The sequence below is a fragment of the Cygnus olor genome, chromosome 1 (assembly GCF_009769625.2).
Source record: "Cygnus olor isolate bCygOlo1 chromosome 1, bCygOlo1.pri.v2, whole genome shotgun sequence".
Taxonomy (NCBI): Eukaryota; Metazoa; Chordata; class Aves; order Anseriformes; family Anatidae; genus Cygnus; species Cygnus olor.
Genome location: NC_049169.1, coordinates 48,540,735 through 48,566,699, shown reverse-complemented (window position 1 = coordinate 48,566,699; position 25,965 = coordinate 48,540,735). Strand labels below are relative to the sequence as shown.

The 25,965-nt window shown below is 37.1% G+C and overlaps 1 protein-coding gene across 3 annotated transcripts in view; it reads right to left on the bottom strand.

The window, feature by feature from the left end:
* The window catches only part of EEA1 (early endosome antigen 1), a 73,192-nt gene that overhangs the window by 18,938 nt on the left and 28,289 nt on the right, over positions 1–25,965 (bottom strand). For all 3 annotated transcript variants that reach the window (XM_040557582.1, XM_040557593.1, XM_040557600.1), the window contains 12 exons: positions 25,306–25,461; positions 19,811–19,927; positions 15,055–15,393; positions 10,456–10,605; positions 9,363–9,482; positions 8,928–9,131; positions 8,148–8,348; positions 6,040–6,153; positions 4,675–4,830; positions 2,773–2,912; positions 1,829–2,159; positions 555–656 (listed from right to left, as the gene is read on the bottom strand). In XM_040557582.1, the coding sequence (XP_040413516.1) occupies positions 555–656; positions 1,829–2,159; positions 2,773–2,912; positions 4,675–4,830; positions 6,040–6,153; positions 8,148–8,348; positions 8,928–9,131; positions 9,363–9,482; positions 10,456–10,605; positions 15,055–15,393; positions 19,811–19,927; positions 25,306–25,461 (2,130 nt within the window). The remainder of the gene's footprint in view (positions 1–554; positions 657–1,828; positions 2,160–2,772; positions 2,913–4,674; positions 4,831–6,039; positions 6,154–8,147; positions 8,349–8,927; positions 9,132–9,362; positions 9,483–10,455; positions 10,606–15,054; positions 15,394–19,810; positions 19,928–25,305; positions 25,462–25,965) is intronic.

Genomic DNA, 25,965 nt, shown 5'->3' with positions numbered 1-25,965 from the left:
GAACTGGCCCTAAAATGGAGCCCTGGGATACCCCACTAGTGACTGGCCACCAGCCTCATATAATCCTGTTTGCTATAACCCTTTGAACCCGATCCCTCAAGCCAGTTGTTCACCCATTGTATTATGCATTTATCTAACTCTATGCTGGACATTTTGTCCAGAAAGTTACTGTGAGAAACTGTATTGAAAGCTTTACTGAAATCCAAAAAGATTACATCAACTGTCTTCCCTTCATAAACTAGGTGGGTGGAAATTAAGTTCGTTAAGCAGGACATTCCCCTCATGAACCCATGTTAGCTGTGACCAACGACCACATTGTCCTTGAGGTGTTTTTCAGTAACTCCCAGAATAATTTTCTCCATAATTTTATACAGCATTTACCTTTTACCAGGCAATTTTGTATCACCTAATTTCAGTGTCCCAGATGGGTTACAGTCTGAGAACTGCAACCTCTTTTTTCCCTCATTAATCCCAGCATATGAGAATGAAAATGAATTTTTTAAGCATTTGTTATTATTCTTTTCTTGATTTTTGAAACTATGTGGATGGCTTACCCCCTCCTTTTTTTCCAGTGAGTTTTTCAATTCATTCCTCTCTTTAGCTACAGACTCTGTTTGTACTTGGAGCTGTTGTTTTACTTCTTGGTAAGATTTTTCCTAAAAAAACAGAAGACAAGCAAGTATTTTTGTGAGCTTCTAAGACCAAGTGACATGTATTTTCACAGAAGCTACAAAGCATTCAAAAAGAATGCTTTTCTTTCTAATGAAAATGCCTTTCTTCTCAGTTGCAGACATTTTCAGCTAAAAACGTCTCTAGCTGTTAACAGTGATAAATCTAAGCTGAACTCAGCTGATATCCTGTACTTCAAGGCAGCCATGTGCCAAGAAGTTTTTCTGATTAGGGATAGTGTCCTTGGTTGAAGCTGCTGTTGGCAGCCCCTCTTCTTATGGCAAGCAGTAGGCTCATTGCTCTCCTCAGGATCCAAAATTTCTCGATGTTCTAAAATTCATGAGTAAATAGATTTGCAGGATTCATATGCAAACATAATATTTGAGTATAAATTGGGGAGAAAATCCTTCAAGCTTTTAGGAAAAACACAAATATTTAAAACTAAACTAAACTAAAGCAAGCAGAAAGGTTCATCTTAAGAAGGTGACGTAGGAAAGTGTTATTTTTAAGTATGAGGGGATTTTTTGTTTTTGTTGTTATTGTTTTGTTGTTGTTTTTGTTTGTTTTAAGAGTAGAATAAAAGCAGCTACACATGGGTTCTGGGAAATACTCAAATACTGACATGCAAGATGGGAAGGGAATGAGAAAGATACCTCTACCATGTTCTGAGGGTAAGGCTGTCAGTAAACCTGTATAAGAAAATTTATAAAATATATACTCGTATAGTAGTCAGTCATGTTACCAACAAAGCAAAAGGGGAAAGAAAAAAATGGTGCATTCTAAGGCTACCAGGAGTACACTCTTCTTACCATAACAGGTTGCTCTGGTCAAGTGTTTGTTACTATACCATCATGTGAGAGACCTCTCCAGAACTCAAATAGTTCTAGTGCTCTTGTAAAACCTCAAGCTAGGCATCTCCCAAAATAACAGCCAGTTGGATCTTGTTGTGTGATATGAACAGATGTTTACCACAGTAAACATCCAGACAAAAATTCAAGTTAGGACACATGTATAAACGGCTAAAATCAAAATTTGTTTTTCCTTAAGGAAATTAACTTTCACACACTTATATGTGCACTGTTTTCAGAACAAAAATAAAATCTTAATATCACATTGTAAATACCTCAAACTTAAGGTCTAATCAAAAAAGCCTACTAACCATTTCTGCTACAGCTGCTTTTTCTTGTTGTATTTCTTTTTCTAATTCTTCCTTCTTTTTTTTGAAGGATTCAGAACTTTTTGAGAGCTTCTCTTTGGTAGCTGTAAGGTCCTTTAATAGAGCATCTTTCTCTAATTTCACCTGTTGCAACTCCAATGTTGCTACTTTTACTTTACAGTCTAACTCCTTGAGTTGTTTACTTGTATCTTGACTTGATTTCTCAAGGTTTTGTTTGAGGCTGGCATTTTCCTCTTCCTGCTTTGAAATTTGCTGTTTTGCTTGTTCAAGGGCCTCAGATTTCTTCTGTAAATCCAATTTAGCACTAGACGTGCTGCAAATACAAAGCAAAATAAAGAAAAATAAAACATTTTTTTTAAATTCTTCTTCACAGTTTTCTTTGTATCATTAAACATCTCTACTTAAAGATATTAACTGTAGAATTAATTCAAAGAATACCTTTTCCTTCCAGAATACAGGCATTTGTCTCTCCAGTGAAGACATATAAGCAACTATAAACGCTATTTTGAGATGGATTTTCCTTCCTCAAATATTGTGAACAGAAGCTACCCCTTTGCTGCTTATGCATAAATTGCAAATTAATCTCTGAAAGTTACAGAGCTATGGATAGTTAGAGACAGACCTTAGCGCGTCAGCCTACTTAAATATTTAGCTGACAAGCACAGTGAATAAACCAAAGTGTGTTAAATCACATCAGCCAGTGATTCACAGAAGATGATGTCACAGATGAAGACTGCATAGCAGGTAAAGTGCAAGAAAATAGATGAGATATAACTCAGTTCTCATAGCAGAGGGAATACATCACTTTTATCTATGATTTTAAGAAATCACAGGAGAGAAGAACAAAATTTCAACTGTAGTCCAAACCACTCTAATTTAGCTTTATATCTAACTTTGAAAAGTATTATAACACAGGGTATGCATACGCTTCTCTTTCCGCTTCAAGTTGTTTACTCAGTTCTGCTGTTCGGAGGTCTAATTCTGTAGATTGCTGTCGCTGCTGCTGTAATTCCTGAAGAGCTTGTTCTTTGCTTGTTTTAGCATCAAGAATGTCAGCTTCAAGTTTCTGAGACAGAAAAACAAAAAAGTTAGAGCCATCAGAACACAGACAATAAAACAAAACAATAAAAAGCAGAAGTGGTCCAGTAGTATTTAGTGTAAAAAGTGTTTACTGCAGAAAGCAGTCACAGTTCTCACACACTATCTATTTCATTAGCTGGCCACTTGCCTTTCATTATTTAGTTCCTGCAATTCTTTTGCTCCCCCAGAAGTGATCCATTTTGGTAAAACATTCTGAAATCACCTTTAAGTTAAATGCCAAGCAGCCATTTTACTGCGAAGTAGTAAATAAAATGCAGAAATCTTTAAAAGGACATACACAGCGTTCAGCTTTGGGGCCCTGTTCTCAGCCACCAACAAGTAGTTTCAGCAGTTTCAAATAACTGGTGATTTACATATCCCCCAACTCTGCCATTCTTTATAACAACAAAGACATGAACTATAGCCATAAAGAAACCCTGTGCTTGTTTGGCAGAAGGTTTCTTTTGTTTTGTTTATAGAAGATACTTGTTCATTTGCATGGAATATAAAGAACACAGGAGTCCTCAGCAACCGGGCACTGCTTAGACTCTTCAACACACTGGCTGTTTTATAGACACTTCTGCTTTCACGCAGTGGCCATAAAACACCATGGTCAAGTTTCTCAGAGAACATTCCTGAGGGTTTCAGGGTTTCTTTTTTTTTTTACCCCCTCCTCTCTCTCTCGTTTTTAATACCATGCATTCAACTGGAATAATCCTAAACAATGGTGATGACACCAAGACTTTTACACAGAATTGCACTCCTGTTGATAGCATCAACAACCCTGCTCAGTTTCACACTTCATCTAATACGGACCTCATAAAATCTTGTGGAAGCAAACAGCGTATTCCTGCATTTGAGCATTTAAGCATTTGAGTACACTGCTTACCTGTGATACACTAGTAAAAGAATGAAAAATAAAAGCACAAATGAAACCAGGCAGAAAAGCATATAAACTAGAAAAAGCACCCAACTCACTCTAGATGGCTGATCTCCTTCAAAACAGATACACAACACTGCAAAACTAATTCTGCATTGCTCCCAAGACCTATATATTACATGATTTTATATACCGTGATTTTGACCACTAAGAATGCTTAACAAATATTGAACAAAATGTAAAGCCCAAATTTAAAAACAATGAAGTAATTCATCCTTTATGGAAAACATTAGTGTAGCAAAATAACAAAAGGTTCTGCAAACTCATCAGAATTATGTGCAATTTAAGAGAAAATCCAAATCCAGAAATGGAATACAGAACTCATGATCAAATTTGTGGAAAAATATTTCTCATACATAAAAATCATGATAAAAAGCCCCCAGAAAGGCCTACTGAAAGGCTTCAGAATTAAATCAAAACAGACAGGTAGTATTAACTTGGGCTAACCAATGTAACACATATTTGCTGGTACCACTTGTAAAATGTATAGACTTGGAGACTCTAATTTCAAGAAGTATTCATGGTCCTTCTCATAGCACTTTCCAGGTAGCACAGAGGTTGGTAAAAGCACACATAGTGGAAAGTGACAGTTTAAGGGCAACATCCTAAATCTTAGTATGATATACTAGCACAGAAGAAGAGAATAGGATTAAAGGGCAGATCAGGAAACACCAGTGAAAAAGAAAACCTACAGAAGTCATATTGATAAAATCCTTTCACTGTAATTTGAGCACAGCTTTTATGAAATACTACCAAGCAGTGGAGAACATCAGTTGCAGTAAGCTCATACGCTGTGCTCAATACAAACCTTAAGCTGTCCCTCCAGCTCTTCGGTTTTCTGTTCTAAATAAAGACATTGCTCTTTGTACTCTTTGAGATTGGCTTCCAGCTGAGCACAGTATTCCTGCTTATCATTCAGCTTAGCGGTAACTTGATCCAACTGACTGCTGACCTTGTTTAACTCCTGGGGTAAAATAAAAATAAGAGGTTTGTTAGCTTTTAAATAGCTTCCAAAAATGACTGATGTCCTCTGAATAAATGCTTTAAATGATCTAATGTGTTGAAATTAAAAAGGAAAATAATGTTTTTTATTCTGAGAGGCAGGAAATTGAGTGGGAAAAGCAGAAACAAATTCTCTATGTTAAACATATCCCCCTCAAACTCTATAGGCTGTGAGCTAAATCTTAAGAAATGTGGTTTTTCCTTATAAACAGAAGAGAAATTGTATGCAATAAATGCTCAAGATCCTGAAGTTAATACAGCAATAACTAGAAAGTAACACTACAAGACTATAGAAAATTTTGCTGTCTTCCTCAAATCAAGGAATCACTGGAGAAGAAAGCCAGTATCATGGGAAGAGTATGCTCTTCACATACAAAAGATGATTACAAAGCATTTTGTTCAACATATAACAACATAATTCCTGCAACAGAAACAAACTCATTCACTTAGTAACCGCTAAGATGACAGTTACATCCAACCTCCTTGCTCTCCAAGCAAGTTGATTTGTTTAATTATTAGGTAATTATGTATTTAATTAATAGTTACAAAAAGAGGTCTTCTGTTTATAGCAATTAATTACCTAAATTAATTACCACCCTAAAAACCAGTGCTCTTCAGAATTGCTGGACATTTCCACTAAGATCGGAGCAGCACTAATCCTAACAATACGAATATTTGATTCAGTACCTGGTAGCATGCTTCACTGGGATTAATGTAAACTAAACCATGCAGTTTTAACAAGCACCTTCTAGCTTTTGTGTCAGTTGGCATGCAGATAATTATTTCTGAATAAAGACATCTGATTTTGAATTTATCTGGATATGCAATACAAGTTAAGAGTTTTCACTTGTACCCACTGCATTCTATAAACTCTTTTTTTCATAACATATGGATTAGAATTGAGTTGTACTCCAATATGGAAATTTAGATCACAAACTATAGCCAAAAGTACAGCAAGGATTGGATTCTTAATTAAGTTCTTTACACTATAAAATGTATCCGGTCCAGATTACAGCAGAAAGAACTGAATACCTATCACATGGTTAAAATATCCTACATGATTATTTTCAAATGCATAGTCACATGTTTAGTTTGTAAACACATTATTCTTAGGTTTGTAAGTAGATTTTTAGGTAAGGTAGAATCTTTACGTTTGTATGTTGCTCCTAACCTGTTGTTTGTCTTGCAACGCATGTTGGGCAGTGTCCAGATGATTCTGAAGGTCAGCTCTTTGAGCAGCTTTTGATGCTTCTGCTGAAAGCAGCAATTCAGTTTTTGCTTTTACCTGAAAGACAAGTCATACTTCACTAAAACATCTATTTTACTGTAGCTGATTTTTTTCATATCATAATTAAGTTTACTAGTAAATTCAGCATTTTTCATGTGCTAATTAAAAAAGAATGTTTTCAAGTTTTAGCAAATAATCAGGATGTTAAGCCACAGTTTGTTCTTTGAGATAAAAACACAAATTAAAAAAAAAAAAAACAAAACAAAACAGTCCCACTCATTCTCCTTTAGGAAAGTGTTTTTATTCACAAGCACGGAACAATGGGAGAGAGTTACTGCATTCACACTCATGCATACTTTGGTAACCTCACACTACATGCACATAAAATCATTAAAAGAAAAAGAAACTAGTAAAACATGCTTCCACACGTATATTTTTCTCTGTGCCTATCTGCACGTCAGGGAGCAACTTCCTACACTTCCCAAAATACCTAACTAGCTAAAAATCTATAGGGCAGGTGTGTAGCCTGAGATATACACCCCAGATATTATAGCAAAGCCCAGCAAAAACATCAGAGCTACATCACAAGAAGGTACTGAGTAACACTAATTAAAAAGACATCCCAGTGTATTAATCCAACAACAGCAGTACTATGTGCACCAAGTGTATCTATCTAGGAACATAACTGCTAAACTTCTGAACAAGTGTTGTTTATTCTTTATGACATCTGAACATAATTCACAGAATCACAGAATTGAAGGGGTTGGAAGGGACCTTGAGAGATCATCGGGTCCACCCCCCCTGCCAAAGCAGCTACCCTAGAGCAGGCTGCCCAGGTAGGCGTCCACATGGGCCTTGAATATCTCCAGAGGAGGAGACTCCACAACCTCCCTGGGCAGCCTGTTCCAGTGCTTCGTCACCCTCACTGTGAAGAAGTTCTTTCGCATGTTGGCACGGAACTTCCTGTGCTCTATCTTGTGGCCATTGCCCCTTGTCCTGTCCCCACAAACCACTGAAAAGAGGTTGGCCATATCCCTCTGTCTCCCACACCTCAGGTATTTATAAACATTGATAAGATCCCCTCTCAGTCTTCTCTTCTCCAGGCTGAACAGACCCAGGTCTCTCAGCCTTTCCCCATAGGGAAGATGCTCCAGGCCCCGTATCATCTTTGTGGCCCTCTGCTGGACTCTTTCCAGGAGATCCCTGTCTTTTGTACCGGGGAGCCCAGAACTGGACGCAGTACTCCAGGTGAGGCCTGACCAGGGCAGAGTAGAGTGGGGGGGGAATCACCTCCTTTGACCTGCTGGCCACGCTCCTTTTAATGCACGCCAGGATCCCATTGGCCCTCTTGGCCACCACGGCACACTGATGGCTCATGGCCAACCTGCAGTCTACCACGACCCCCAGGTTCTTCTCCTCAGAGCTCCTCTCCAGCAGGTCGCCCCCCAGCCTGTACTGATACGTTACTGATAATTAGCTGATTTTAGCTTAAGCAGCACTTAGAAGGAGAGTCCACCTTGAGTCTATACTGTGGATTTTCCTTGTTTAGTTCAATTAAATTGACAAAAAGGCAGCCTGCAATTTTTTGTTTGCTTGTTTTTGATAAAAGCCACCAGCATAGGAAATTTCTAGGCAACAGCAAGATCTTAATGACTTAGACTGACTGGTGCACAGAATCCAGAACAGGTAAAAGGAGTTTTATGGATATTTGAATATTATGAAAAAATATGAATACATAAATGAATTATGAATACAAAAAAGATGCTCAAGGACAAGTTTGCACAACTTGATTATAAACTCCGACCACCACCTCCGATCACCACCACAAAACACCCACCCAAAAAAGAAGGAAAAAAAAAATCACACCAACCTTGCCATCTATTCCTATTCTGAATCCACTTACATCCTCAAGTTTATCTGCCTTATTCTACTTCATTTGTCTGTTAGTAGAAACATGCAATTTTTCCCAAATTGCTTTGTACATTCTCTGGAGAGAATACAGAAATCACAGACAGGATTTATCATCACCAGGCAGAACAGAGTTCCATTACCTGTACATCAAGTTGTGATACTTTCTCTTTACTTTCATTTAGCTGGCTGCTCAGCTCAGTGATATTTGCTTCCAGGGAGAGCACACGGTCTTGAGCAGCTCTTAGATGCGCTTTCTGCTCCTGCACTTGCTCATGCAAATTTTCTTGGGCTTGTTTATGACTTTCTGATTGATTCTTCAGCTTCTCTGTCAGCTGAGTTACCTGCAGTGAAAAAAGGAGGTAAATAGAAGGGAAGACTGGAACAGGATGACCAAAAAAGTCATAAACCTGCTGAATTCTAGGGCATCTTATCATGGCTTTGAAGTCCCAACTTTAACTATTACAATGAAGCTATACTGCACGCAATATCAGTTTGAATAGGGTACCAGTTGAAAACTGAAGCAAAGTGACTGGTCAATTTGGCCATACAGTAACAAAAACAACACACTGAAGAAACAACGGACTGAATTTTGGTGTTGAAAGCAGGAATTACACCTATTTTTAAAATAAGAGAAACAAACATGTATGTATCCATTTTTTTTAAGCATATATTGCCAGCATGTTTACATAGGAAACATCTAGGAATTCCTTCCTCTTTGCTGATAGCAAGGAGGTCACCAAAGCATACATACTATGAAATTTAAGCAGTAAAAACTTCACAGTATCAAAGAAACAGCAAACAATGTATAGAAAAGACCAATGCCATATTTAATGAAACAGAAAGAAAAGAAAAGAAAACAAAAAGAAAGAATAAAAGATGCAATAATGAGAAAAAAAAGAAAGAGGTCTCTGAGTTCTTACCTGTATCTGCAATGCATGATTTTTCTCTTGTAGCTGGTTAAGAACTGCAGTTTCTCCTTCACCAGCCTGAATTTTTGCATACAAGTCCTCTCTTTCCTTTTCAAGTAGAGAGATATTTTCCTTACTCTTTTGAAGCAAGGCCTCAAGATTTTGAATTTTTTGGTCCTTATCTCCAATTTGCCGTAGTACTTGCTCCAAATCATTCTAGAAAATCACATAGTAGTTTCCTTAATTATAGCAACCTTAGAAGTTATTCCAAACGCATAAAATGTTGCATAAATTTATTAAACATCCTCTGTATATTCTGTTCAAAATTTACATATTAAATTATTGAAACTACTATAAAGTCATGCAAGCCACTTTTACAGAGAAAATGCATTGAAAATAATGAAATTCTGAAATACACTTTCACATGAGGATATATAACTATGTTACCTGGGCTTCTCGTAGCTTTGATGTTGTGTTTTGTTGAAGTGTCTGGTGTTCCTGATGCTGTTGTTTTGCCTTATCTAACTGATGTTGCAATTCCGTGGAATTTGCCGCTTTTTCCTTCAGCTGGGAAAAAAAGAGGCTAATGAATGATCAAGCACCATTCAGTATTTTCATAGCATTCAATGTTTACTCTGGTGTCAGAAGAGTCTACTCTAAACATAAATATTTGAAAACTGGTATAAAAACAGAACTATGTGATGCTAAGTTATAGAATCAAAACCTAACTGACGCATTCCTTATTATTAATAGGTAAGATCCGATATCATAAGCAAGAACTATGACACTATCAGACATATATGTATTTTAGTTCTCAAAAATATAAAAGATAAATAGAGAATTTAGCATGTTTTTTTTTTTCCAACAGTTAAGATATAACATGACTAACAATATAGGTACCCATAAAACAAACAGCATTATTATTATTATTAGCAGTTTTAGTAGAAACTTCAGTTTAGTAGCATTTCCACTTTTATACTGTTCAAGGCTTTACAAATTAGCTACAGAAAAGCTTTAAAGCTTTGACAACATACCACTCACATATTTGGCCAATCCCCATAGAGGTAGCAGAAAATCAGCAACATATACAAGACGTTCGTTAAAATAAATGAAAATTAATAAAACAAGCAAGTTCTACCCATCCACCCCACACAGTTTATTAACTACCAATGGTTATCATTTGGTTTTGGGTTTCATCCCACAGCATCTATACAGAAAACATTACTCATATGGGCTCAGGTGCACCTACATCTTTCATAGAATCCTTACACAAAGCTCATAAACGCAAAAGGAAAACCTTTCATTCACCTCTAAAGCAACATGAACATACATGCATGAGACGAGCATTTAGCCGTACAAAATCTGTAATACAAACGATATTTAGGCAGATATTCACAATTTCACTGTAAAATTTCAACAATATTAGTCGAATGAAATTCTCATAAGGACACATTTTATAAACCGCAACAAAATAACATGAGTATATAAAGGCTATTATCAGAAACAGTATATAAATCAGAGCCTGCAGAAAATGTCCTACCTGCTCTTCAGCACGAGAAAGCTTTAATTGCAGATCAGCCACCTGCTGTTCTTTGTCCATTAACTTTTCACTGGAGAGCTGCCTCTGTTCCTTAAGCCGCCCATGTGCCTCCCCTAGCTGGCGCTCAGTTTCTAGAAGTTTACTGTGCAACTGCAAAAAAAAAAATCCATTTTTTCAGTCATTCTTTGGCACAAAGTCAGTCTAAAATACAGGACTGTTGGCTATGTTTGAAATAAATTTTCATTACTCAGATTAAAATAACTACATGAACTCCTGAATTCATGCATGTATATCATATTCGTCAGAAGCATAAGTCACATTATAGAACAGCATCAACTACACAAGCATAAACAAATATTCAAAGCAGTAGGTAAGGGGGGCCCAGAAAATTCCTCATTTATCTACAAAAGCCCTTCCATATGAGCTACAGAGATTTAACAGAAAAACAAATAGGGTAATCCTTCTAATACTATCAAGGAAAACAGTAATGCTTAGAGCGATCTCATCTTACATCTCAGCCATGTAGATCCAGTGGCAGAAACGCTGTGTCTTTACCTGCTGCACTGGCTCCAACAACACACAGTTCTGCATTGCTAGACTAGTAAGAGTTGTTAGGCACATCGATGGCATTCATTCTCTGATGAGAAGACATGCGTGAACCTTCACTGTAGGCTACACAGTAACTTGGGTGGCTTATATTCCAGCACTTCCTAGCAGCAGAGGGTAAGAAGGGGAAGTGCTCTTCCAGCTGAAAATAATCTCCCTTGTAATTTTGGGGGTCACCAAAAGCAGTACTGCACCATCTTTAAAGTGCAAGAATGGCCTTATACAATTTACTGTTATAAAAAGCTTGCTCCATAAAATCAATTTTTTCTCCCTTTGGGTTATCTCCTACCTACTTCCACATTAACAAATTTATGGATACACAAATGAACTTTCAACTTAATGCAAAAACAAGGAGTGAATCAGACCCTACAGCACAGCAAGAAGTTTCTACAAGCTGTCAGGATTAATGAAGCTTGTTTTCCTATTAATTTATGTCCAAGACCTTTGTACCATTCACCTTTTACCTCTAGGCCCTCCCTCTGATATTCCTAAGCCCTTTTCATGCCTACCTCAAATTCTTACTAATACCTAGGCAAAAGGCAGCACGACCTTGTTGCTCGCTGCAAGCTACCACTTGTTGACTGGCTGGCCGTATATGCACACCAGCTGGCTGCCTGGTGGGATAGAAAAAGGGAACAGGGCTTTTGGTAACGTTAAATCTCCCGCCAGGCATGGAGGGGGTGAGACACGAACATAAGTCTCCCTCCTTCACTCAGCTGTTAGTTTCCACAAGGATTTAACACTGAAGAACCTAATGCTGAAGACCTTTGCACCATCTGTCAAAATTGGCTGAGGTTATCAAACAGTGCAAAAGTTACAGGGGATGGAGACAGAGAGACAAATTTGTTTATACGTCCACAACCACCAACACTGCAAATGAAAAGCTGTTTGGCATGTGGCTGAGATGCTGATTCCCAACTGTGACTGCACAGTTATGAGAGGCAGAAAAAGAGAGAGGACAGGGCATGGAAAGAGACCATACCGGTAATCAAGAACATTTGTCTTTTTCTGCAGGAATTGCTGAATTATCAATACTTCCTCACTAAAAATATGAACAAGAGCAAAGGAAAAAACATCTATCAAAGAAAATGTGCAATGAGATGGCTACAGAGTTCACGATTATGCTGATACTGAGAGAGAAAATATTTGGAAAGGAGGAAATCAGCAAACAACATTCTACAAAAGTCACTTTTACTGTAGGTACACTAAGAAATAACTTGCAATCAGTCAATAAGTTAACAGATGAATGTTAAGTTACAGATGCTACTGTGTGTTTTAAATTGTTACTGGCCATGTATGCAAGTTATGACCTCAAAAAAAGATAACAGCCATTAACCACTAATAACTTGTCTAGCAAGTCATTTATGAAACCCATAAAGTCTTGTCATTTTTCCCCTTTGTGAAACACTTACGCAAAATACTTATGCTATGTGATATTCTGGTTTAGTTTAACAAAAAAATAAATTTGCAAAAGCCTGTGCGAGCCTCTTCCCATCCCAGTGCTGGAACCAACGCCATCATCAGAGCTTCCTTCCATTGTGAAGATCACTTCCATCAGGTCACCCAAATTCTAAAATCAGCACTCAGAAAGGGGCACATAAAACTGAAAAACTATTCCATCTCTTCAGAACAAAAAAAAAAATGCATCTCACCTCTTCCTGTTACTCAAAGAATCAAAATACAAGTCTGCTTTTCTTGAATATGTATCAGCTTTCTTACTATTACTTAAGACAGAAAGCCTGTGAGCAATGACAATTGCTCAATGAAAACTGTGGGATAAAAATTGGTAACATTTAGAGAATCCCAGCTGCTGGCTAGAACAGCAGTTAGGCAGGTTAGCACTTTGCAGAAGTACATCGGTACCAGGACCTGCATCTATCTAATGGATTTTTGAGAAGACAGCAGATTCTTTGAAAACGTGGTTTGACTAAATACCTCTGTCTTCATAAAAAGCATTTCACTGTGACAACATAAGCTATTAGACTACATCTGTAAAAAGTAATTCCACTGAAGTAATATGTGAACAAATAAGAAAAATTTATTTTCTCCATCATAGTAGTTACTTGTTTGGAGGGACAGAGAAAAAAAATTTTGCTTGGTTTCAATCCTGATTTTACACTATGTAAAATGAATGTGTGAATGGCTTCTTTCCACAACTGTTCTTTTACAGCACAGTTCTAAATCACACCCTGAGATCCAGCAGCTTGTTCGGGTTTTCATTCTTAGACTGACTTCCTTCCCAGTGGTATCCCCAGAGAACGTGCGAGGCCTGCATTTCCTTTCAGAGGAATTCATTCAGCCATGCATCATTCACAATCTTTCTTCATCTGCCCACCTCAAAAATCCCTCTCCAAATGCCCTAACAATCTGAAGCCAGATTTCAACACTAATTTTTTTATTTGCTTCTGAAGCTTGCATATGTGTTGCCTAGACAGACTGAGGCAGTTTTACCAACGAAGATTCCTAAGCAGATGACTAAGCAGAATACAGCTCTCTCTCCCTTCTCCCACCAAAAAAAGACTGATGGGAGAAGGAAAGACATTTTGGGGATGTCATAAATAGATAAATGAAGTTCTGTATAGTTTATTTTCTTGAAAAATAAACTATACATGCAGAGCTTGCAACTTTGACAAACGACTGAAAACTAAGAAACACTCACTTGAAAGTAACAAAGTTATAGCAAAAGTTTAAAATGAAGTGCTTCATCCTAAAAAAATAAAAATAAACAATTCTATCTTAGAACTGAACATGACTCCTGATGTGCAAATTTTCTTCAGTCTAATGTACTACTCCCCAAGACACTAGATAAAACAGAGTGAAGGCAGCCTCAAAAGTCAGCATGCTCAATGTTGTATGAAAGTCTTGCTTCCATAACTCATCGTACACAGCAGAAGAATATGCAGATAGTGGAGGCATGACTGTTCTGGGCGTTCTCATAGCCACAGACAACATAAAGAGAATGTGTTGGTGGATAGGTGCAAGGGAAGCAACATTAAGACCTTATTATCCCTGCTCTTCACACTAAGTATTCTCTACTACATTCACTATTCAATTTTAAAACAAATCAAGCAATTGTTCAGTTCTAATGTAAAAAGAGGACTTTCACTTTTTTCACACTTCCTATGGAGTAGTTTGACTTCAAGTAGTAATCTTACTACTTCTGATACTCTACCTGATTTTTTTTCATAGCCTCGACTCCTTAGAGATTCAGCTATATTACTGAACCAAAATAAATAATCTTGCTGACTTCTTAGGAGTTGCCCATTACCATATTTTCCATGGAAACTCAATATTCTGGGCTGCATTCTCATTTGACAATACACCCCTTATTTCAGGGAATTTTATGCCTTTTTCATCAACAAAAAAAAGCAGAGGGAAAAAGATGGAGGATGAAGGAAGAGTTCATTTAACACCATAAGAGAAGGAGAATGAACAAGAAATCTGTTTCACTAAATAAATAAAATCTTATTTATTCATATTCAAGAGAGTCTTGTAAATTCTCAGAACACAAGAAATAAGCTACATCTTCAAAACTGAAAGCTATTTGTGTAAAGACAGGTAATTAGAACAGAACTAGAACAGAAATCCAGTTTCCCCTTCAGAAAAAGGTGAATTATACTACAGATATCTAGATGTTATATTAGTATTCCCAGAAGTAAAAACGTAGAAACACAGTTGGAATTGTAGATCTCATTGAGTTTGACTGTGCCACAGGGGCTACAACTGTGTTCATTTGCCCTTGATGAGCGTTTGGGCCTATGAAAAGGATTCGTATGACATACAAACAGCAAAGGCTTTCAGCACTCATATCACAGACTCTTCTTTTTGCCTGTTTTCTACTTAATTCTCTAAGAAGAAGTGATTTATTGAAATACCAGTTAGCTACTTGTGCACTCCCCTTCAACAAGGAAAAGCACAACTAATAAAACCCAATGGTATGGTTTAAGGAACAGTCCTAATAGGATGATGGTCTGGGAGGTTTAATGACCTTACCTGACTGAGCTCGCTCTGGAGCTGCAGGCCATACTGTTCTTTTTCTTCCCTCTGCTGCTGGAGCTGTTTGCATTCTGCCTTGAGATGCTGGTACTTTGTCTCTACTTCGGACAATTCTTCTTTAAGCTTCTGGCTTGCCTCTCCCTTCTCACCTAGCTCTGTCTGTAATCTCTGTATCGAGGCTTCAGATGCAGACAGCTTTGCCTGAAGCTGTTGGCAGTCCAGGTCCTTCTGGTGAAAGCTTGCCTGCACATTCTTTTTACTCACAGATATCTCATCATGTTTTTCTTCTAGCTGGCTGTATTCCTGCTCTTTCTTCAGCAGCTTCTCGCTCAGGCTCTACAAACAAAGTTACAGAGCAGTTCAATTGCAATTCTGCTTATACCCGTTCAATACATTATACAAATGTCTTCTCAAGTGCCGATGCAGAACAGCAAAGAACTCTCTCAAAAATCTCATTAAAGGAAATTCTGATCTCTATTTCATATTACAGAAGTTAATTCTGGAGCCCATAATGCCTAGAATTTCACCTGATTGTATTGGTTTTCAAATTCTCACATAAATCCACCTCCTCTTACTGAGAACACCATACATGCTCTGTTCACGTATCCTGAAAAATAATTTGCTTTCCCAGAAAATTCAAATTGCAGGCTATTACAACTGTATTTGCTTGGAGAAAACACACATTGACACACGCCAAATATATATATATATACATATATATATATATATTTATAGATAACTTTCAGCTATTACATTGTTTTTTTAACCAATTTTTCATGACCTAATCAAAACTATGTTCAGATAGAAATTAAGTATCTTAATGGACAATATATAATTCAAAAAGTTTATGTTTTCTCCCAAGCTTAGGTTAAGCATTAACTTCAATTTCAGAGATCTCCAAGCATGACAAAGAAGCCATGAGAACCATTTCAATCTTCCACTGGAATTTTCTGAAGCACAGAAATGCAATTGCAAGGAGGCCCTGGTCACTACCCAGCTTGGGTAATTCATTCTGTCTTCTTGAAATGTGTTAGCAAGTTCCATTTAGATATTAGTAAGATACTGCAGTATCTCAGAGGAGCATTACTATGCACACCTTTCAAATGCTTGTGTTCTTCCTGCAGTTTCAATGACTACTACATTCTCTAGTGACCCTTTCAGTTAAAGCACAGAAAAAGAAAGAATATTTCTAACAAGTCAGCTTGAAAAAATGCCAACACTGAGGTCAATCTTATGCATGAAAACTTCAGACAGTTCTGCAACTCTGGAGCAACACTGTTCCAAGAGAAGACAGACAGAGCTGTAATTCTGGCTATGCTGAACATCTTAAAAGCACACTTCCACAAAGTATCCAGGGATGAAATCTGTTTTGCCAAAAAAAAAAAAGGGCATTATCCAAATAAGTTGAATCTGTTCTTTACAGATTTTAACCAATGACAGCTATATCAGCCATTAGAAACCACATATCAGTACTTTTATTTTACACTAGTGATAAAAGGGAGTATCTTTTTTAAAAGAAACATTAGAAAACAGCAATAAATCTTTAAAATGACAACTCTAGCAGTCTAGCAACCCATGTGAGAATAAATACATTTAATACCTTAAGTGTCCATTTAAAAATATATACTTTCTAAAGCATATGGTTCATCCAAAAATTCTGTCTTGAGACTAAAGTTTATCCACTATGCTGTATCCCTGAAGTAGTGTATTGTAAAGTGTTTCTTGAAAAACAAAACAAGTTGTTGCTGTTACAGGTATGTAGAAGTTTTTGTACAGGCATATATAAATGTATAAAACAAGAAGTAATAGAAAACTTCAAGGACATAATGAGGTCATTTGTCACCTTTACCCTCCTGAAGTCAGTGACAAGGCTCCTACTGCTTTCACACTCTGAATCTAAAATAAAGTTGCAATTCCCTTTTCATTAACAAGAAATGGCCAGCCAGGATCATTAACGTTTATGCTGAATCATGTTCCCAAAATACTAACACACCACAGTAGCTTTTTCATCAGAACTGGACAAGTTAGAAAAAAGATATTAGTATTACTAATACTTCATAATTAGATCCACATGTCAAATGTAGAACTGCTGTGAGCAACTTCATCATGAGTCAGTGCAGAGCACACAAATTTTCAAGTAAAGTTGGGAGGTAAATAAAAAAAAAAAAAAGGAACAACCAACATTGTCTTGAAGCAGTATGAGACTTTGGGAAGCTTTCATGGACCTTACTTAAAACAAAAGAGAAGCAAAGCTTCTTCATCACCTCATTACAAGTTATTCAAAGGACAGCCAAGAGCAGCAGCTACACATGGTTCAAGATGATGCCCTGTATTTGGCGCTTCTCTTCTCCCTGCTCTGGTGAGCACCACAACAGTGAATATTCATGTTTAAAGCTGCAAGGTTGAGTCAACAAGCTGCAACTCAGAGCCTCTGCCCCTGAAAGCTGAACACCTTCTGCAGTCACAAATAGCCTGACAAAGCCACAAACAGTTACTGCTGCTTTCTCAAGAGAAGAGCTGTGTTTGTCTGACAGTCTTCTACCTCTGTTCGTGTCTGGAGCCCACAAGTAAACTCGAGGCCACAGAGCTGCCAATGTATGTATCATCATTCAGGTTTTATCAGGGAACTCAGTAGCATTTCCTGCTTGGATGCATGTCCCAGCTGCATCCCAGATTTTAAAAAAGGCATGTATCACATTCTCTTCCCCATGGCTTGGGTTTCATTTCCACAGAAAAGAAAAAGGGATTGTCAGTGTGTTCCAGCCTGCAACAAAGCCCTGAGCCTTCGAAGCTCACAAGATATAAGCTGAAACACAACTCTGATCCCTTCTTTTATATTGCTCCATGGAAACATGCAAAAAGAATGTAACACAAACTGTGTAGTCACAATGGTTAGGCATTAAAGAATGAACACTGTGGTAACCAGCTGAATTTCAGAACAGTTATGTCAGTAGAAGGTTGGAAACTAAGCATTTTTCCATGTAGATAATGCATCAAAAATTTCCTGAAAGAAAACAAAAAAACCCCACATGCAATGGGTTGGAAATTATAGCCAGTCTTATACTTCAGGGGAGATGCTGTTTTTTCACATCAGGTCTCCTCTGGGCTACAGGCCATTACTGGCCTCCAAAGCATTGCCTGGCAGTGCAAAGCAGGCCAAGCCCCATAATTACAGAGTTTTATAAATGAAGGGAAGTCAATTCCTACTGGTCTCAGAAAACTGATCTGTACTTGTCATCTGCTCTTCTCAGTATAGCTCCCGGAAATACAAGAAACAGCTTGCTTACTTGAGTTGTACATGATCTTGGAAAACTCTGCATCAATGCACAGAAATATCTTCCTGCACTAGAATGAAATTATACCAGGATGTACACAGCAAAATGTCATGTATGCATGCAACTAATAGCATGTCTTGCCTTTCTGACAGCTTCTTCAAGGAGCACACACTGAAGGTGGAGCAATTTCTGTTGTTTGGGAAGCTAGTCCTACCTTTTCCAACTCTAGGTCCAACTCCTCCAAGGCCAAGATTCCTTGGTTAACATACCATAAGCTGCATAAAGAGGTGGCTGTAAACTGCTTTAAGTCACTGAAACAAGAAAAGTAGCTCACTGCCACTTCTGCTCTTTCTGTTCCTCAAGTGGTATTTGGAGTTAACCTGACATGGCAGAGGAAACTCTCTTAAAGTATGGTAATCTTATTCATCGACCTGTTTCACTTCATGCTGTAAATACGACAGCAATACATTCAGGCAAGTGCCCTGTGCTTTATAGCAATAATTTTGCCAAAAGCTTTATTCAGTGTTGCTGGTCTGTGGAAAGAACAGCATGATAATTCTCACCATCTCAGTTCTACACTTTATTTTATGAGCCAAAACAAGAGTCATACTACCAAAGGCAAGTTTAATTTACCAAATTGGACCCTATTATATCTTTGTAAATGCTTTTTAAATATTAAATTACTTTAAGTATACACTGCTTGGTCCCTGTCCTTTCCATTTTTTCCCCAAGATTGACAATGTTGCTGCTAAATACAAATGTAACGTTCACAGTACACATATAGTGTTATATATACACGCACAACAATAACCAATATACATCTTTCTCATCATCTCCTTTCTTTCCTTACCTCTATTTATTACCCAATAACCAATATGCATCTTTCTCCTTGTCTCCTTTCTTTCCTTACCTCTATGTATTACCTAACAACACATGCTTTCTTAATGCAAATACAAAATGCAGCAAGCTCACAGGGCTTTGATAAAAGCTCTCAAGAAGTACTTATCAGCTAAAAAGCTTCAGGAGTTTATTTCAATTTTCCACCATTCATGACTCTAACAAAAGGTCAGAAAATACAACACTGGTATAAAAGCAAAGAAAGTGTAAGACAAACAACGATATCCCAAAATGCCTTCTGACTTTTGATTTTTAGGGAAACATCGCAGTATTTTGATGGGTATAGCTTTATTCTTCTAATGTGTGAGATGGCAATGCTGCGTAAACTACAGCAGTTAGAAACCTGCAAACACAACAACCCTGAGGAGCTAAGTTGAAATGTATTGGTGATCATGAAAAAAACATTGTTTGCTTGTACATTACAATATTCTTCATATGTTAGGCAAAATGGTAAAGGAATTCTCAACTTCTGCAACACCAATAAGTGTTTTGTTACAGTCTTCAACACTTCCCAAGGCAATGTGTAGTATGTTTCCATTTTAATGTGAACTGACAAGCATAGGAAATAACAGTATTCTCACCTGGTTTTTCTGTTCTAGCTCCTTGACTGAACTTTGAAGTTTTTGCAGCTCCTGAACATACACAGCTACCTCCTGCGGTCCTTTGGCAAGTTCAGCTCTTAACTGATTAATGGTAGCCTGAACAGACAAATAGAAAATCCACATTTAAAGCAAAGTTGTGCATAACTCAAACTGAAGCAATATGTCTGGTAGCAAAATAAAAAGCATTTTGTATACACATAAACAGGGAAAGGGAAGGGGGGGAAAAACACCTGCAAACTCATCTCAGAGCACCATCAGCTACAGAAGTACCAATGAGCATAATTTCCCAGTAAAGATTAATTCATATCCTATTTCAGAAGACAAAAATTTGCCCCAATAGAAAACACCATGTTGGGCCCACAAGCACTGAAAATCACAACAGATTATCCATTAATCATTATCACAGTTCTAGCTCGAGGTGAAGCCCCCCCCCAAGTCATTGGGGTTATACTACCAAAACCTTTGTCTGCCTCATAAGGATAAAGCATTGGAAAAGGCACTAGAAACTTCAAGTCTGGCATCTGATGCAAACTTGGTGTATGACTTTTGGATACATCGACCTTGCAGGTCAGCATAATCGGGATAACAAATACTACCCTATCAAACAGGATTGGTACAAAACAGAATATATCAATGACCACATAGTATTTGTATACAGTAAGGAAAACAAACAAAAAAGCACTTTAGATAAGTAACAAAAGCTGCCCTAAAGCATGTCGTGCTCGATTTAATGGGAAATAATATCGTGTATTTCAGTCACCCTGTGACTATTCCTTCTGCAGATATCAGAGAACTTGTAAAAAATAGTAAAAGAAAAAGAAAAAAAAAGGATTCTTTCAAAAGTGGGATCTCTCCATATATAATTTTAAAAAGTAAAATCTGATCCTTATGCTGGACAGAATAGGTAATTGTTTTTACAGAAGGTTAATGAATACTGAGTTACCTAATTAAAACATATTTGTAGCACACTACCAGAAGCTAGCAGTTGACATGTACTTGCTGTTAACGCTCAGCTTCTTTTTGACAAACACACCAATGAAGTTTCCTTGAATATTTGTAATACAGAAAATGAAATGTTCTATATGAATCCACTCACTTTAAATACGTTATTTCAATGACCTTCATTTTTTTTCCTACTGTTCTCACAACCACAGATTAAGCACAAAGGTATAAATGCTGAATTCAAGAATGAACTAAAGTAGAAAATCAGAAGTAGTAGACAACAAACATATCACAACCTTCCTACATAAAAATGAAGACCAAAGAGAAGATATGAACACATTTATTGTGTGGCTACTTATCATTATTAATACTGAGTTTCTGTAATCCTGTGCTTTACAAGGCTGTTTCATTAAACAGCTGTTAGTTAAAATGTATCCTGGGCAGACAAATATCTTAGACATATATCTCAAATATCAAATATCTCAGACAAACATCTTAGGCAGACAAACACTCCGGGATGTTCTTAGAAAGCAGTTTTCACCACTGAGAGAAGATGGTGCAGAAAATATGCAGAAGCTTGCTAAGGTTACCACTGCAACCATTCAAACTAGAACCATAATTTATATGCATTAAGATACATTTCTCTCAAGTATAAATCAAAGAGCTGTCCCATATTTCATTCTTAAAATGGGAATATATCATGGATGAGTATTCATTCCAGATACTGTCTGGTTGATGTGTCTATATGATTAATGAACAAATAAGCAATAGAACAATAAGCAAATAGGAACTCACCTCTTTAACAACCTCCTAAAATTATCTTGGTAAGACAGAAAACTAACGTAACAATAAGAAGTTTTCAAAAAAAGTTACCTCAAATTTAAGTGTCTCCATTAGAAAGCAGAAAAAAAATAAAATGGATGGATGAAAGATGGAAATAAGCAGTGACAAAAGCTGTTAGCAGATAAGCTTCCTCAAATTTGTTGTCAAATATTGCTGGGTTTAATGCCCATGCTTAGTTTAAAAAAGAAAGAAAGAAGGAAAAAAAAAAAAAACAGTCCTGGCTTTATCAAATTTTTCCATAACTTAATCTACTAATCCTGTTTAATAACCTAGACATTCAACATAACAATCTGTAGGAACATTTATCAGATACTGAAACAAATCCCAATCTGCAGAGATTCATAAAAATGCTTAGCTCTACAGCAGTGCAGTTGTTTTCATAATGTGTTCATTATACAGGATTCCCTACAGTGAATCTATACATGGAAGGAATACCTCAGAATGAATGTTCTTCTGAGATAGATAATCAGACACCAGAGTTTCAGGTGCAACTCTGAAATAAGGGTGTAACACCCAACAAAAGGAAAGGACAATAATGAAAACTTCTAGGTGACAACTGCAGAGCTACGCTATTCTTCATGTTCTCCCTTTCCTGTAGCATTTATGATGCTAATATAGAGTTAGGAAGACCTCTGTTACTCTCTTCACCCAGACTATGAATCTATCTTATTTTAAAGAAGCGTCACTTTGGAAACCAATATTAATATACGTTGTCTCAGTCATCCCAGCAAAATGGCCAAGGATGACCCAAGAACCATTTTACTCTTTCAGCCTTGAAGTTGACTTAAAGAGCAAAGCTGAGGTGTAACACAGCCAAACTTTTATGGACAGAACTGCACTAATTCTGACCAACAAAGAATTTCCACTTCTTGTCTTCTTATGGCTAATACTTTTCAAAGATGTGTTTTTGTTTGTTTGTTTGTTTGTTTTAAAGTAGAGAAGTTTTCACCACTATGACCTCAGTTTGGTTTTGTTTTTTTAAAGTGTAACCTACTGACACTTTGCATTGACAGAAAAGCTTTTATTTTGAATATGTCTGGCTACCTATGCCTTAGGCTACTGTTGTCATATGTTGAATTAAGCAGAGAAGACAGTAACTTTTCTGAGAAGAAACAGACTGCCCCTGCATACCATATTCTTTCATGTAGCAACTCATACTGATGATACTACATAGGTACACAATTTATAATTACTGCACTGTAGTTTATAAACCTTCCATTACATCTAAGACTTCTTAGGCTGTTCTTCTGGGAGCAGCCACGGTTCTCATGCAGCCTTCTCTTCCATTTGCCATTACTCCCATCAGGACTGAAAAGCCTTCTTCGTTTGTCTTTTTTCCCGTTAAAAGCTGCACGTTAAAGCTAAATTTTAAAATGGCTAGTTATGTCAGAAAAACATACCTAATTTGAGGAAACAGGAACAATTCATGTTGCTGTGAGTGTTTCAAGATGATAGATTTTCATTACGCCTATGTCACTATGTCATTTTATCTTCACATGAAAACTAACTACAATATCCAAAACCACAAGAGAGTACAAAGACTGTATTTTGAAAAGAAATTTAAATTCTGCAGCATAGTTGTGGGATCTCACAGTTAAAACCAAATTACAATTATGCAGCAACTTACAAGGCCACATAACCACATCATATTCATAACTCCAACTGTGATACTCCTTTTTTCATGTATGATGAAGCTCTTGGCACACATAATTTTAACTTGAAAACAATGGTAGATTCATATTTAGTTCTATACTGTACACTTGTACAATTCCTGGAGCTCCGCATATCTGTTGGAGTGCTCAGCGGAAGGCAGGATGGAAAGCCCTAAGGAGTTTAAAATAATACAGGGCAGAGCTTTTCTGAAGTTCTTCAGTGAAAATTAAGAACTAGAAATTCAAAATTGCATTTCTGAAATCTAGGACACGTGAAACCCCAGGATAACAAGATGTCAGGAATTCTTCATGTTCAGAAGTCTCAACAGGATGGAGGATACTAGAAGTCCTACAGCAACTCTACTCATTTCCTCATGTAAGCTGCAGAATTCTGCAGTGAACCCATTTAACCAGGGACCATAATTCTGCATTGTTTTGCTGGCCTTGTTGCAGTGGTGGGGGAACAACAGTTAGTAAAGCTATACCAACCGACCCACTAGTGAGATGCAACACCTAGCATGAGAATTCTTCTGCAGAATAAATAAATTATGTTAGACAAAGCCTTCTTGGTGACAGTGTATTTTTATCAGGATTTCTTGCCAACAACTCTATCAGAGATTTCCCTTACTATTTATGGTAAACAACATCAAGCAGGCCTTAGCTAGGAGAGATGTGAGATGGTTCTATCTCAGGACAGTTTGAGGAGTAAGATTCCACCTAAAAGATCCAAGTCAGAGCTCTTGCATTGCTTTTACTCTAGCCTGCACGGAAATGGAAGCATTCAGTACTGGAAAAGCAGAGGAACCAAAACCAAGAAAAAACAAGCATACAAACAACAACAAAAAACACACACACACACACAAAAAAAAACACAAACATTTGCTATGGGAAAGCTACGTAGTTTTGCATCCTACACAGAGTTCTCATCAGTTGTATATACATGAATAACAGAAGTGGACAAATGCTTTCAAATCTCCCATCAGCAATTTAAGACTTCTTCCACTGACTCAGCCAAAACAGAAGCAAGCCTTCAGAAAGTAATTCTGAGAAGAAACCAGCATATTCCACAACTCAAATAAACAGTGAGGTTCCGATTTACAGATGGGATGTAAAAGCTTTAAACCCAAGGAACTATGGAGAAAAAAATGTTAACAAAAAAGTAACTAACTAAAAGTAACTAACAAGGTATTTTCTACTTTAGACTGCAGCAAAGAGGGAAGAAAACTACAGTGCTGTTGCCTGAAACAGACCATGAGTGACATACTGCCATCTTGACTTTAAGCCATGGTTAGGCCTGGGAATCACTCACTTTCTCGTCTAGTGATTAACAAGCAACATTTGGAGGCTATTATGTAGTAGATTTTCGCAAGGAGGGGGAAGAGATTTGTATCTTACACACAAAATATATCTACAATAAATACTATCAGTAGAAAGGTTTCCAAATTCAATAGTAAAAGGTAGATAAAGAAAAATGAAAACCATATATCATATATATACATAATATCCATTGAGATTTTTAAAACCTTCAGTAAGCTTAAGAGTTACATGTCCTATAATTACATGTCCTCAAATTATCTGCTTTGTATTAATAATTCTTCTCATATATTTTAACACTCTAGCATCCATTTTCAAACACATCAACTCTAATATTAAACTAAAGCCATCATTTTCAGTAACTGTTTTATCTACGTGTAGCTCACTATCAGAAACACTTCTCTGAATCACACAAGTACTGCTCTATTTCTCTCTCCAAGTAGAAAGAACACAGCTCTACCAGAAGGTCTTTTGCTCTGCTATTAGGCTCTTGTAATAACTTTTCTGCCAATAAAAGGTTTTGCAACAAAAAGCATGGGGGTGTTTTGAGGGTAAATACAGTAAATCCCATAATTCTGTCAATATTGAATAAACATGTCTCTCAGATAAGTTAGAAGAGATCCTATTAAGAAAGAAGATTTTTCATTACTATAATTATTTCCCATTTTCATATGAAAAAATAACAGCAAAGTTAACACACACATCTTTTGGTATGACTATTACCTCTGAGTTCGCCTGCTCTGCCTGTAAGTGCTTGCACTCATCTTTCAGCTTTTCAGATTCTCTCTCACGCTCCAAAGTCATTTTGTCCATCAGCGTCTGAACTTGGACCAGCTCCTTTTTCAGGACAGCCACATCTTCCACGCCAGGCCTTTGTAGCTGGAAAGTAGAAAAGTAGGAATGAGCAATATGATGTTGGCAGACATGCTTCCAGCATCAGATTTCATCTCTCAAAATCTTTCAAACCAAGATATAGACAAGGTGACATACACAGTATTACAGCTAGAACTAAAAAAGAAAAAGGAAAGTATGTATCATTCCCAAAGGAAACAGGATTTCATGGCTGCTTGTCAGTTCTTGCCTTCTAGATTTTGAACTTGTTTTCCGATATCAACCAAATCTGACAAAAAGGGATAAGGACCCAAAGATTGAATTCCTATAATTTTCAAGTAGGTAAATGGCTAAGTACGGGAGGGAGACCTTCACTGGGAGAAAACACTGAAGTGACAAGCAATCCATGCAATAAATTTATCTGAAGTCATAATTCCATGAGAAGTAGGTTATATTGATTCCACTACTCTATGGAACAAATTACTGTATATGCTATACTGCGGTAAAACACACAAGCCCCTCTCATGACTGAGACATATAACAATCCACTAC